Below are 14216 nucleotides of genomic sequence, written 5' to 3' on the forward strand. Positions count from 1 at the left end.
CTTCAGAACGTCACTAGCTCTGAAGAAGAGCCTGAGATCTTCTCACCAAATCACCCTCCAAATTCCTCTCTTCCTGACAGTGGAGCCAATGTGTGTGAGGATGCTAAGGGCAGAACACGCCTCAGGCCTTTGGAAACAGCCAGCCATTGTTCCACCTGAAATTGAGCACAAATGGCAGCAGGAATGTCCGCAGTGACTGGCTGAAGCTACAGCTCCGAGGGAAACCACAGCCATGTGCAGCTGTCCATGCAGCCACTCCCTCACGCAGGCTAAAGCAAGGAACACAGCCCCAAAGCCAACCGTGCCACGGCTAGGGGAAGCTCACACGCCCGCGTGATCCCCACTGGACAAAACAGAAAAACGCAGACAAGGAAACAGGACCGCGCCAACACTGGTGGGAAATTCTGTGTGAGGAAGGGAGGCGGGGTGCAGGAAGCAAGAAACAGCGTGCAGCAACACAGCCGACCACAGACTGACCAGCCCCGCGGCGAGGTTCTGTACGGATCCCAACTGCCGGGTCAGCTCGGGCCCAGAGAGGACCGGGGCAGAAGACGCTCCTATGGTAAGAGGGGGAACCCCGGCTACAGGACGCGGCGCTGTCTGTCCCAACACCCTCGCCTAAGGTCCCGAAACCTGAGAGGACCAGCCCCACGTCCACTGTCCCACCGCGGCCCTCGACGACTTATAACCCACCCCCCGGCCCCAGCGCGTGCCTCGGGACTCCAGCCTTTAGTCTTGCGGGTCCCCCTGCCTCCTTTCCGCTAAGGCCCCGCGCGCCAACCCCCGCCGGCCCACCACTCCTTCCCAGCGACACAGCCTCTCCTCCAGCCTCAGGTGAGCCTACACCTGCCGCCACGACCACCTTGCCCCAGCCTGACCCCAGCCTCCGACACGGAAGTGCCCGACCCCACACGGGCCTCCCCCTCGGCAGTCGCCTTCCGGCCAGCCGTGACCCTCCCCCTGCCCGCCTGGTCCTGCCCCGCGCCCCGGGCCGCGCGCCCCCGGCCCCCGCCTCACCCTCCGCCAGGACCCGCCGCACTCGCAGCCGCAGCTCGCCCATTTCCACCGTCTGCCCCACGAAGTCAGTCTGGTCGCGGCCGGCAGCACCCCCCAGGGAGCCCGGGCCCGCCAGGAAGTCGAGCGCAGACTGCAGCAGCGACATGGCTGCGGCCCGCGGCGGGCGCCGGACCGAGGGCTCAGCGTACAGCCGCGTCCGGGTCCACTCGGCAACCGCCGGCCGCGACCGCACCGCTTCCGCCCGACGCCTCCACGCAGGCGCGGGGGCGCGTCGCTGGCCGGAAGAGCGCCGGGCGTCACTTCCGCCGCGCCGGGCGGCTGCGAGTGCGCGGAGCTGGGCGTGGACGCGAGGGTGGGCCGGGTAACGGGCTTCTGGCGCCGAGCTCGAGGAGGGAGCCCGGCGCCCAACCGTTTGCACGCGGCGGTTTCCGCGGAGGCTGGTGTCCAGGGGCTCCCGGTGCCCGGCCGCGCAGAGCCGGTCTGTGTAAGCCGAGCGCCGGGGGGCCCGCGGCGTCCGTCTATTTATTGAGTTGGTTGCCTATAAAAGACCGAAAAGCATCATTTTAAAAGCTCAGTTTTGACGCTTCTGTGGAAAAATCATTTCTGGCAGCACTGGATCCAGAATCCCGTGTGTGACCCATCACCTAGAGCTTCCCCCCCCCCCAGGTAAGACGCTGCCACTTGCCTGACCCCCTTGGCGCGTTTGGCAGCCGGCCGCTTTCGGTAGGTTCTTGTCTGGCGTGTTCACCTCCAAACGGAGAAATGGAGCCACCGCCCCCGGTAGCATCTTAACCCTCCTAGAATTTCAAGCTATTAAAAGTCTCTTTCCGGGAGTTCCCGTCGTGGCGCAGTGGTTAACGAATCCGACTAGGAACCATAAGGTTGCGGGTTCGGTCCCTGCCCTTGCTCAGTGGGTTAAGGATCCGGCATTGCCCTGAGCTGTGGTGTGGGTTGCAGACGCGGCTCGGATCCCGTGTTGCTGTGGCTCTGGCGTAGGCCGGTGGCTACAGCTCCGATTGGACCCCTAGCCTGGGAACCTCCATATGCCGTGGGAGCGGCCCAAGAAATGGCAAAAAGACAAAAAAAAAAAAAAGTCTCTTTCTGGACAGGCTAGCACGTGTTATCACTATAGTAAAGAAGCTCAGTTCATACAATGCTTTACTGCTTACAACATCCTTTTAGAAGCGTTCCTATTAATTATCCCTTTGGGGTGAGAAAACATGCCCAGCAGTGCCATTACTTAGCCAGGGGGCCAGGGTCAACAAGTGATACCGAGTCACATGGCTCTTCCAGCCGCTGCGTTTGTCTGGTAAATGGAACACATCGGAGGCTTGGGAAAAAGTCCGGGCTGTTTTTGGGTGTCTCCTAGCATAGAGGTGGCAGTTGTCTGGAGGAGAGCACCAATGGGACAATGTCGCTTTTAGACTGAAAGTACACTCTTTAGAGAGGAGCAGCAACTAGGGAAGCAAGAAGGAAACTAAAAGCATTATGTCAAATGACTTTGCCATTTAAAAGGAAGGAGACAAAAGAAAAAGAGGAACCTCCACTTACAGCTTCCAGGAGTAAATGATGTACCTGGGATTTAGCAGCAGTGATATCAGCATCTTGCCCAGAACAATATTGTTTCCGTGGAGCAGTGGGTGGAAACTAGGTACCCAAAGAGAAGGAAAAAAAAATGAAGAGGGAGAGACAGTAAGGGGAGGTAACTCAGGAAGTTTGGTTGCGGAGACTACGGTACCGAGGGGGTGCTGAGATGTTTAAGATGGGAGATTCCTGAGCATCCTACAGCTGATGGAAGGAAACCAGGATGTGTTTGCTGGGACAGAAGAGTCAGGTGTAAAGTGCCTTCCCTCCTAGAAGGTAGGAGGGAATGATATCCAGAGCACAGGGAAGTGTTCACTTTGGACAAGGGAAAATCACTGTTCGTCGCAAAAGGAGAGAACGAAGACAGAGTGCAGTTGGTGGTAACGTCGTGCATGTATTGGAGTGAAAGCAAAGGAATTCTCTGATGAGCTCTTCACTGTGAATAACGAAGAGAAAACATCTATTGAAAAGGAGAAGGGAGGTAAGAAAACTAAGTTTAAGCAGCGGGGAAAAGCTCTAAAATACTTGTGGTGGAAAACATAGGAAATAATTCACTAGAAAGCATGATGATTTCAGAGGCTCTGGATTTATAGGCATGACCCAGGATCAGGTAGAGGTTGCTGAGTAGTGTAATTCCTTTAGAGGCAAGATTCTATCCGGACCTCGTGTTTCATGTTGATGGTATCTTTTTATGCTGACACTGCACTAGGTGTTATTGTAGCAGCTTCTTAATCCAAATCCGAGTCTCGGGAACACACTTTCCTCCTGAACTCTTTCACATCTGTTCTCAGAGATCTCAGCATGTGTATACATGTCTAAAACTGAGCTTACAGTCAAACCTGTCCCTTTTGTAGTAGATTTCATTACAAAGATTATTAGCAGGAATGAAAAAGATCATTCTGTAATGATGAAGGGGTAAATTCAACAAAAGACATAGCAACCTTAGACAATTCTGCCCTGCTAATCAAGCTTTAAAATACATGAAGGACTGCAAGGAGATTGTAGTTGGAGATTTCAGTGGTTCTTTTTTTTTTTTTTTTTTTTTTTTTTTTTTTTTGGCTTTTTAGGGCTGCACCCATTACATACGGAGGTTCCCAGGCTAGGGGTCAAATCAGAGCTGTAGCTGCCGGCCTACACCACAGCCACAGCAACTCGGGATCCAAACCACATCTGCGGCCTACACGACAGCTACCGGCAATGCCAGATCTTTAGCACACTGAGCGAGGCCAGGGATCAAACCCAAGTCCTCATGGATATTAGTCGGGTTCGTGAACCACCGAGACACGACAGGAACTTCCTTCAATTTTTCTTTCTCAACAAATGATGGAATAAATACCAGAAGATGACCAAGGATGTGGCAGAGTTGAAACACACCACCAATCAATTTGACAATGGATATTTGCAGAATACACATTTTCAAATATATCAAGAACAATCACTGGCATTCCCAGGTGGCTTAGTGGTTAAGGATCTGGCATTGTCACTGCTGTGGCTCAGGTTGGATCCCGGGCCAAGGAATTTCTGCATGCCGCAGGTGCAGCCAAAAAATAAAAAATAAAATAAAGAACATTTACCAAGATGGGTGATTTTCTGGGCACATGTGTTCTCTGAACACATTGGAATTAAGCTAGAAATCAATAGCAGATGTCTGGAAATCCATCCAAATATTTGGAAACTGAATGACTCAGTTTTAAATTACCTTTAGGTTGGGCAGTTCCCATCCTGGCTCAGTGGTGAATGAACCCAACTAGGAACCATGAGGTTGCAGGTTCGATCCCTGACCTTGCTCAGTGGGCTGAGGATACGGCGCTGCTGTGAGCTGTGGTGTAGGCTGCAGACGCGGCTCAGGTCCCTCGTTGCCGTGGCTCTGGCGTAGGCTGGCGGCTACAGCTCCGATTCGACCCCCAGCCTGGGAACCTCCATGTACTGCATGTGCGGCCCTGAAAAGGCAAAAAAAGACAAAGACAAAAAGAAAAGTACACAAAAGGTGATAGGTTGGGAAGGAGAGTTGAAACCTGAAGTGGCGATTACATGAGTGAGTTTTCCATTTTGTCCCCTTTTGTGGCTTCGACCCTTGCCCCATCTTGTCCTGGGCTGTCCTCACAGCTGCTGCACCCCGTCTTTCTGCCTGAGGAACCTCGAAAGGGGCCCTGGCACATGGAAGCGAGGGAGGGAAAGGAGCTAGAGTAATCCAGACAGTTTTGCGAAAGAACGAGGCTGGAAGAGTGTAGCAGATACCAAGACCTGCTCTGAAGCCACATTCAAGTCAGTGTGATCCTGGCAAGGGATAGGGACATGCTCAGTAGGAAGGAATGGGTACCTCCAGATACACCCACACGAATAGCGTTCGTTAGGGTTTGACTGAGGTGCATGCAAAGACAGTTCAGTGGAGATGAGACAGGCTTTCCAGCAGGGACTGTTGGAATAACCAGACATCCATCTGCAAGACAGAGAAACTCACCTATGCCTTGCATGTTGTATGAAAATTAACTCAGAATCGATCAAAGATCTGAGTTCCCTGGTGGCTCAGTGGGTTAAGGACCTGGCAGTGTCACTGCTGTGGTGCAGTTTCCATCCTTGGCCCAGGAACTTCTGCATGCTATGGGTGAGACCAAAAGAAAAAAAAGAATTGATTGTAGACCAAAAGTAAAACCTAAAACTTTAAAACTTCTTGAAGAAAATAGATCGTTGTGATTTTGAGGTTAAGCAAATCATTATTAGATGTGACACCAAAAGAATGATCCGTAAAAGAAAAGTTGATGAATTGGAGTTCATCAAAATTTAAAACTCACATTCTTCTAAAGCCCGGTAAGAAGGAGTGAAAGCCACAGACTGTGAGAAAACACCCACAAATCCCACATCTAACAGACAGCTTCTCACCATGTTGCGGAAGGAACTCTCCAAACTCAGGAAGAACATGAACACCCCCCGCCAAAGAAAGTGAGTAAAAGATTCTCTGCCACGAAAGATGCACAGTTCAAATGCAGGCCCGTGAGAATGCCCAGCTGGTCGGTGCGGAGGTGCAGGTTAGACCGCAGTGAGAGCACGTCTATCAATACAGCTAAAATTAATTACGCTGTTAAAAGGCCCTCCAGCTGAGTGCTGGAAGGGGTGGGAGCAGGTGCAGCTCGCGATCTGCCGGTGGGAACGTGGCCTGGCGGTCTCTTGGAAAGTCGGCGTGCCCTTAGCGTGTGACCCAGCAGGCCCACGGTGCCTTTGTTCATAATTGCCCGTTTCCCAGCCGGCGCATGGATAAACAGGCACATGCGTGCGGTGGGCTGAACCACACAGCAGCAGATGCACGTTAGGGGGCATCCCCAGGCACACAGGTGGATCTTGAGTGTGCTGTGCGGAGTGAAAGAAGCCAGACTCCAGAGGCTCTGTGGAGCACATGTCCACTCATGGGACAGTCTGGAAAAAGCCAAATGCCAGTAGCAGAAAAATTAGCGGGAGGCCAGGGTTTGGGAAGAGGAGGGCCTGGCCACCAACGGGCTGCTCGGGGACAGAACTGCTGTGTGATGGTGGTTGTAGTTACACACGCGTGTGCACTCATCCAAAACTCAGAGCTGTGCAGCCAGAGGGAGTGAGTCTTCCTATAAACGGAAAAGGGAACCACGTGGGAAATAAACTAGAGACACCAGTGAAAGCGAACTCCGACGCCTACTGCCTGGGTCACTGCAGGGCCATCCTGGGGTTGCGGAGTAGCTTCTGACCTGTGCTCTTACTTGTGTATTTGTATGGTCATGAGGAAGCCAGGCTTGTTTTCCGTGTTTTAAACACTGACAGAGGTGGTTTGATCCTGTGTCTCTTTGGACGCCGGCCCTTCTGCTCTTGTGTTTCTGGGTTTTGTACATGACGGTTTGTTGCCTCTGTGCTCCCTGTCTTAGCCGGCTTGCGCTGCCATAACACTATACCACCTCCCCTGGGGCCAGGGGCAGCTGGCTTTCCACGCAGGGCCTTAATGCCCCCAAAGGTTACGGGCACGGTGTGGCCCCTGCAAAAGAAATGGGCCACTGTGAAGTGGGAGCAGGGACTCTTAGGACTCTGTATCTGGGGTTGGGGGTCACGGGTATCAGGCCTGTCCCTGGAGCATCCACCATGTGTCACATGTGCCTTCTCCTGTTCTTAGAAGGGACTCGGGCTGTTCCCATCGTGGCTCAGTGGGTAACGAATCCGACTAGGAACCACGGGGTTGTGGGTTCAACCCCTGGCCTTAGTCACTGGGCTGAGGATCCGGCTTTGCCATGAGCTGTGGTGTAGGTTGCAGGCGCAGCTTGGATCCCGCGTTGCTGTGGCTCTGGTGTAGGCCAGCAGCTACAGCTCCAATTCGACCCCTAGCCTGGGAATCTCCATGTGCCACAGGAGCGGCCCTAGAAAAGGCAAAAGAGACAATAGAAAAAAGAAGGGACTCGAGCACAGAGTCTCCCGGTCCTAGGGCTCTGCGGTGACGTGAGCTCTTCTGCGAGGCCACCTGGACGGGGAGACGGTGGCAGGGGCCCTTCCACCCCATGTCATGGCTGAAGCCGGCAGGAGCTGACCCCCAGGAGTGCCCTGCGTGATCAGACCTGTGCTTTTTCCCAGGCCCCACCATGTCCGGGCCGCAGACCCCAGAGCCGGCCCTCGACAGGCAGGGAGACTGCTCCACAGGCTCTGGGGACGAGGGTGCTGCCGACGGGATCCAGCACTCCCATCGCATGCTCAGCTTCAGCGACGCGCTGCTGTCCATCATCGCCACTGTCATGGTCCGTGTGGGGCCCCGGCCCTGGCGGGCAGCGGAGGGGTGGGAGGAGCAGCCCAGGACCGGCCCGCGTCCCAGGGCAACTGAGGCGCGTCCGTGCCCAGCCCGAGACGTGTCCTTCGGGTCGTGTTGCTTCTGTTCTAGATCCTGCCCGTGACCCACATGGAGATCACCCCGGAACAGGTACTTGGAGCAGACGGCAGCGTCTCTGGGGGGCCTGGGAGACCCGTGCTGGGCTCCGCCCGGGGCCCCTGGCTGGGAGGGACGGCCAGGCCCCAGCCGTGCTGCTGGCCCAGTCTCAGCTTGTGGACAGAGGCGGAGCCCTGAAGAAGCTTGCGAAAGGAGGGGGTGTCTGATGGCTGGCGTGGGACTGTGCCAGCAGGCCAGTTTCCACACCAGGGAGATGCAGCAAACGCCGGGGGAAGCCCCCTGGGGTCCCTGCCTGCCGCCCCGGAGCATCCCCAAGTAGGTGCTTGGGGAGCTGGGGGCGACCTGCCTCCCCGACCTGGGCCCTGTCGTGGAGGTGAGTGGGAAATGAGGGTTTTAAAAGCAGACTTTCCATTCGTCATCAGCTTGGACTTCTTCCATTTTATCAGGAAAATAGTCCCATGTAGCAGCGCCTCAGGAGGCAGATGTGATTCTGGGGGACGTTCGGGGGCCCCTGGGTACCCGCGCCTGTGCTCTGGTTCCAGTCCTGACCAGCACTCATGGCCTGGATCTGTGGAATGGCGATAACGCCACTCCTCACTGGGTTTGCGTGAGGCTTAAGTAGAAATGGGGTTTCCTGGGACCTTGGTGCCACCAGCTTGGGGATGGGGATGGGTGTGTGCGTGTGGTGCCAGGAGGGGACACGGACGCACATGAGCCTGGGCTCCGCGCTGCTGTGAGTGCAGCTCACCTTGGAGGTCATGACCTTTATCGAGACGTGGTCTCTGGGCTGGCCAGCTCGGGACAGCCGAGCCAGGGCCACCGCCCTGGTCGGGAGACTCCTTCAGAGAAGGCGCTGCCCCAAGGAGGGCTCTCTGAGGGTGGCCGGCCAGCGGGCGCACTGCCAGCCAAGGAGGCGTCCAGGGGAGATCAGAGGACCTGGTGATTCGACAAGCAGGGCTGCTCCCGTTGGCCCAGAGCGGCCGAGATGAAAAGGCGTAGGTTTGGTGTCTGCAGCTTCCGCTGACCGAGCCTCAAGCCCTTCTCACAGCTTCCGCCCACGTCCTGTCGAGCCCACTGTCCTGAGTGCAGTCACCGTGGCCTTCTCGCCAGGTTTCGCAACTGCTTTGGGATGGCTCACCTGGCAGTGCCCTGACTCCCGTGGCAGCAAGGCCTGGGGCCACCCTGCCTCCAGAGGGGCTTTTCGGGGCCTGGGCATGGGCTTCTCCAGCCCTGGGGCCACTGGCAGTGCAGAGCAAAGCTGTGCCTGCTGGCAATGCTCTTTTCCAGAAGTCTGACAAGAGCGTACAGAACCTTCTAGCAACCAGGATTGCTGTCTACCTAATGACGTTCCTCATTGTGACCGTGGCCTGGGCAGCACACACCAGGTAGGGCGGCCCTGGGCCTGTTCCCGGGCTGGCGGCCGCGTCTCTGTGGCTGGCTCAGTGCGTGTGCCAGCAGGTGTGACCTCGGCCTGGCTGAGGTCGGGTGGTGGCAGGGGTGCTCTCAGCACAGTGAGACACCCGTTCTCAGCCTGAGTGGCAGCCCTGCCCTCCTGGGCAGAGTCCCGAGGGGGCCCGCTCGTGGGCTGCCCCTCCTGCCCCTCACTGCAGAGGTCTCGCTCAAGCCTCTGCTTTCTTATCTGCACATGGCAGCAACAGGGCTTACACCCCTGGCCTGGGACGATGAAGCGGGGTGACAGGTTCACAGGGGCAGCTCAGGCCAGGTCTGTGCCAGGCACAGCACTGCTGCCTGCTGGAGCCACCGTTAGAACGCGCACAGCAGGGTGAGGCGAGGCGAGCTGCCCGCCCTCTGCTCCCCTGTCCCACGCGGGGTGCGGGGCCCCTGCGTCTGGCCCAGGACTCTGGCGAGGAGGGTAAGGCCTCCAGGGCATGAGCTTTCTCTTGAGGAGGAAAAGGTACCTTAGGACCCAAGGGAAATGGGACCCCAGATCTGCAGGCCTCGCCCGAGCCCCCAAGTGGAGCAGGCCCCCAGGGTGGAGTGGGGGTGGGGTGGGGTGCTGACATCTCCCTTAGGAAACCCTCCCCACTGGGGGTGCCAGGAACCCAGGAGCCTGCGAGGCGTTGGCACTTGGACGAAAGCTTCTCAGCGTTTCACATCACATACTGGTTTTCAGGAAAACGACTTTCTGGTGGGGCGAGTGGTCCTCTTTAAAGGCTTTGCAGGGTTTTCTCCTCTCCCTTGTTCACAGAGAGCGGGGGGCCTCAGCCACCCTCTCTCCAGTCCTGCTGGGGGCCTGCGTGGCCAGCCCCCCATCAGACCAGTGGTGTGGACAGGGCCACTCGGTGCCTCTTTCGCGGGCTGGTTCCAGCAAAGCCCACCCCCTGTGTCGGAGGCCCCAGCTGCTGGAAGCGGCCTAGACCCTTGTGGGGTGCCCATCTGTCGCCCGGGATGCGTGGCTCGGCAGTGGGGCTGCCATCTCCGGGGAACTCGGGCCCTTCCTCTGACCTCCAGAGAGGAGCCTGGCCCCTGAGGCCACCCTTGGCCCCTGGCTGGGTGCAGACCTCCCAGGTGCCTCTCCACCTCCCACTGAGCACAGCCCAGGGGAAGGCCAGGTCTTCAGGGCGTCAGGGCCCTGGGGGACCGGATGGCGGGGCCTGGAGGAGGATGGGGCCTTGGGAGAGGTGTTTGTCTCGTCCTGAATTGGCCTTGGGGGTGGGTCCTGCCTCTGTCTTCAGTCTGTGTGTGAGACCCTGGCTCTGGGCAAGCGTCTGTGATGCCCTCGGGAGTGCATTTGTGGACAGTGTGCTTTTCCTGTTGCCTTTAATGGTTTAGACTGTTCCAGATCGTTGGGAAAATAGATGACACACTTGCCCTGCTCAACCTGGTGAGTCTCCCGGCTGCCTTGGGGTGGGGGTGGGGGGCTCTGCCCCACCAGGTGGAGCGAGGCGCGCCCAGCTGCTCCGGGACCTCGGGGTGTGCGGGGCCGGGGCCGTCCCCGTCGGGTGCCCTCACCGTCCCGCATCCCTCTGCCCGCCAGGCCTGCATGATGACCATCACCTTCCTGCCGTTCACCGTGAGTAGCAGCGCTCGCCGCCCGCTTCCCTGATGCCCGCTGACACCTCCCAGGCTCCAGCCTGCCCTCCCCTGGGCACGAGGACTCCAGCCCGCAGATGCTTACTGCTCAGAAGCTCCCGGAGCACGTGGTTGCCGAGAGGAGAGCAGGTCCTAGGGAAGGCCTGCCTGGGCCTTCAGGCCCCGTGGAGTGAGGAGGCGGCCGGGGCCCCTGTACCGCCGGCACATCCTGGGCTCTCGGGCAGGGCCACCAGCCTGGCCTCCCCTGACCCCCGCGTTGCCGACACACCCAGCTCCCCACCCAGCGCCTGAAGCCCGTGGCCTCCTGGCAGGTCTGGGCTCGCCCGCAGCCTGCCAGCCCAGCAGCTCCTTCTGAATTCTGGTGAACAGCGCTCTTGAGGGTGCCGGGCCGCGCCAGGCGCTGGGGCCTGAGGATCTCTTTACGAATCTGCTAACATTCCAGCTCTAAGAGCTTAAAGCATTGGATGGGATTGCTCTTGTGGGGGCACCTCCAGGGCTCCAGCCGCCCCCCACCTGACACGGCTCTGGTGCTGGCCGGCCACAGCCCAGCTGACGCAGAGGAGGCTGCAGGGCCCTGGAACCCCGCAGGACTGATTGTGTGGGGTTTTCTGGCTGCAGTTTTCCTTGATGGTGACTTTCCCCGAGGTGCCTCTGGGCATTTTCCTGTTCTGCGTGTGCGTGATCGCCATTGGGGCCATTCAGGTAGGACCCAGCCCTCCCCACATCCCGTCCTCTTGGAGCAGGGGTGGGACACCTGCTGCCGGAGAGGGAGGGGGACACGGGGTGCTCCGTGGGGCAGCGCTCAGACACCCGCACCCCGGGAGCAGAGTTTGGGCCCCTGCCTCTGCAGGTCCTCACCCGAGGCCCTGCTCCTGCCCCGCGTCCGCCCCCCACAGGCACTGATCGTCGTGTACGCCTTCCACTTCCCCCACCTCCTGAGTCCCCAGATCGAGGACTCCGCGCACAGGGCCCTGCACCGCCGGCACATCCTGGGCATCATCCTCCAGGGGCCCACGCTGTGCTTGGCCGCGGCCTGCTTCTCCCTGTTCTTCTACCCCGCGGTGAGTCCGGGGGCTGAGGGGGAGGAGGGAGGCTCCTTGCTGGGCCCCTGGGGGCCGCATGGGGTGCCCCCACCAGCCGGAGGGAGGAGCTCCTCCTGGAGGCTCGCGGGGGAGCCCAGCTCACACCCAGGTCCCCCACCTGGAGGCAGGCTGCAGGGCGCAGACACTGCGCAGCTCACTGCCTGGACAGGGGTGCCCGGTCACCTCAGGAAACACGCGTAAACCCAGGGGGCACGAGACATTGCGCCCCTCCTGAAAATGTGCGCGAGGATGTGAGCCACCAGAAGCGAGAGGGTGGAGAGAGATTCCCGAGCCAGAAAAGACTGGAGACGGGAGGGGGAGCCCGGCGAGGTGAGCGGGCGGGGCCGGCAGAAGTGCGTCCTAGACACGCCGGGCGCGCAGGCAGAGCTGTGTCTGGCTCTGGCTGAGCCCCGCCAGGTCCGCGCCATCACACTGAGGGGACCTAGAGTCCTCCTTGCCAGCTGCAGGGGTCGAGGCCGGGTGCTCAGACCCCCTCTGGCCAACAGCTGATGTAACAGGAGTGTTCTAGTGATGCTGCCATCACCCAAGCAGCCGTCTCCTGGAGTGGCTTGCAGATGCTCTTGGCTTGGTTCTGGGCTTTACTTGAGTACTGGGAAGAAAAGGCAATGTTTAAGCCCAAAGCATCATAAGAATGGTGAAGAAGTGAACGGCTGACGGTATTTTTAAAGTCGAGTAAATATCTCAAGAGAATTCGAGGCCGGCAAAGCTGCAGTCATGCCCTCCAGGGTGCAGTCGGGGGCTGGGATCCAGGGCAGCCCCAGGTGAGGCAGGGGCTGGCGTGCAGGGTGGGGGCAGGCCTCAGGCCTCTGCTTACCTTCCCATGCCTGCATGTGTTTGCTGGGCGGGGGCCCTCAGGGTCAGGCGGGCATCCTTCGCTGTGTCCTTTCAGTGGGGCCCCTCCCTGTGGACAGGGCAGGGCCAGCGAAGGGGCGCCAGAGAGAGACAGAAGGATGGGACTGAGGGGCAGTACGCCCGAGGCCATGTCTGCCTCCTGGTTTGCAGTGGGCTGGCTCCTCCCAGCTCTGGGCGGTGCCTGGGGCCGAGGGGCTCTGAGGGTCATCAGGCAGAGGAAGGAGCGAAGGTCTGGGATGTGCGTGTTGCCTGGGCGAGGACAGGAGCAGAGCCAAGGACCCTGGGGGCCGTGCCCACCGGCAGGGCCTGGATGCTTGGGTCCAGGAAGGACACGAGTGGGCAGGCCCCAGAGACTGGACCAGGAGCCCGGGCCAGGTGGACAGCGAGCAGCTGGTCAAGCTCCCGGGCAGCCCCAGGGGGAGGGAGGGTTCTCAGTGGGGCGGGAGGGCCCAGGTGGTCGGTGGGTCGGTGCCTCCGAGTGGGGGGAGTGTGCTGTGTTCTTCACCCCTCCTTCCTTACAGTGAGTCTGATGCCTTGACCCCTTGCGTGGGTCCCCTGCCCATCACCGTCTGGGGATAGGGCATGTCTGAACCTCCTGGTCCCCCACGGCCTCCTACCACATGCGCTGCCCCTCCTCTCGTCTCAGACCCTGTGCTGGGTCCCCTGTCCACGTCCAGCCGCTGCTCAGGGCCCTGGCCTCTCGGGACCACCTTCCTCTGCTGGTGACATTCAGGTCCCAGGACCTCTGTCCTAGGCCTCACACCCCGGTGCTGAGCTGCTCCTTCCAGGGACTCGTGCTCCTGAAAACCTAGGCAGGTCCCCTCTTGTGCTTGTGGGACACCCCCCCCCCCGCCAAGTGGCCCACCTAGGTCGCTGTCTCCTCCCAGAGCCCCCGCTCTCACCCGCTGTGCACCTGGGATGTGACTCACCCCATGTGTGTTGAAAGCTGTGTAGGATGTGGTCTTATGATTAGTGGAGGCCGGGTCACGAGCAGACCTGTGATGTTGGCTGCCCCCATCTGTCCTGAGTCCTCTGGCCCTGCCATGTGACCATGAACCACAGCTGGGAAGGGCAGGGGGGAGCCCCCTCCCTGCGGGCAAGGCACAGGAGGGGGTGGCAGGAGGAAGGGTGCCCTCCGCCGAACTGCAGGGATGAGCAAGGGGGCTGCTGCAGCCCCCTCAGGGCCAGAACCGCGCCTGGTCTGCCCGCCTCCCTTTTAACCTGATTTGGGGTGCAGCTGACGTGAAATTTACCACTGCGATGGTTTGAAATACCCCAGTCAGTGGCAGTGATTTCACCCACACTGCCCTGCAAGCAGCGCCTCTGTCTGGTCCTGGGACTTTCCAGCAGCCGACAGGAACCCCATCCCCACTAGCTTTCACTCCTTGTCTCCCCACCCTCAGACCCGGGAAACCACAAATCCTTCTGTCTGTGGATTTGCCTCTGGGGTATTTCACATGGACTGAGTCCTAAAACACAAGGCTTTTACGTCTGTCTGCTTCCACCTCAGCACCTTCTCCAGGTTCTGCCACATTGTGCTGTCAGGGCTTCCTTTGCATTAACCAGTGACACCCTGCCACGTGGAGGCACCCCATCCATCCATCCGTGGACGGGGTGATTCTGCGTCTTAGCTGTTGTGAGCTGTGCGGCTGAGCGTGGGTGGGCAGAGAACTCACCCAGCCGCTGCTTTGAGCCCTTTGGGGTGGACCCTCAGAAGT

The 14216-nt window shown here is 59.1% G+C and overlaps 2 protein-coding genes across 9 annotated transcripts in view; one reads left to right on the forward strand and one right to left on the reverse strand.

Annotated features, from left to right (window-relative positions):
- GAK (cyclin G associated kinase) overlaps positions 1-1297 on the reverse strand; it is a 56172-nt gene extending 54875 nt beyond the window's left edge. Inside the window, exon 1 of one of the 5 annotated variants that reach the window (XM_021100831.1) lies at positions 1018-1297. In XM_021100831.1, the coding sequence (XP_020956490.1) occupies positions 1018-1162 (145 nt within the window). In that variant the 5' untranslated portion in view covers positions 1163-1297. The remainder of the gene's footprint in view (positions 1-1017) is intronic. The other 4 variants (XM_021100830.1, XM_021100837.1, XM_021100836.1 and 1 more) reach the window with 4 other exon arrangements.
- The window catches only part of TMEM175 (transmembrane protein 175), an 18282-nt gene continuing 4066 nt past the window's right edge, over positions 1-14216 (forward strand). The window contains exons 1-8 of one of the 4 annotated variants that reach the window (XM_021100844.1): positions 1-562; positions 7183-7343; positions 7484-7522; positions 8777-8874; positions 10283-10334; positions 10488-10523; positions 11162-11245; positions 11440-11604. In XM_021100844.1, coding sequence (XP_020956503.1) covers positions 7191-7343; positions 7484-7522; positions 8777-8874; positions 10283-10334; positions 10488-10523; positions 11162-11245; positions 11440-11604 — 627 coding nt within the window. In that variant the 5' untranslated portion in view covers positions 1-562; positions 7183-7190. Of the gene's footprint in view, positions 563-1321; positions 1684-5216; positions 5542-7177; positions 7344-7483; positions 7523-8776; positions 8875-10282; positions 10335-10487; positions 10524-11161; positions 11246-11439; positions 11605-14216 lie in introns of those variants that run through there. The other 3 variants (XM_021100841.1, XM_021100842.1, XM_021100843.1) reach the window with 3 other exon arrangements.

The sequence above is a fragment of the Sus scrofa genome, chromosome 8 (genome assembly GCF_000003025.6).
Source record: "Sus scrofa isolate TJ Tabasco breed Duroc chromosome 8, Sscrofa11.1, whole genome shotgun sequence".
NCBI lineage: Eukaryota > Metazoa > Chordata > Mammalia > Artiodactyla > Suidae > Sus > Sus scrofa.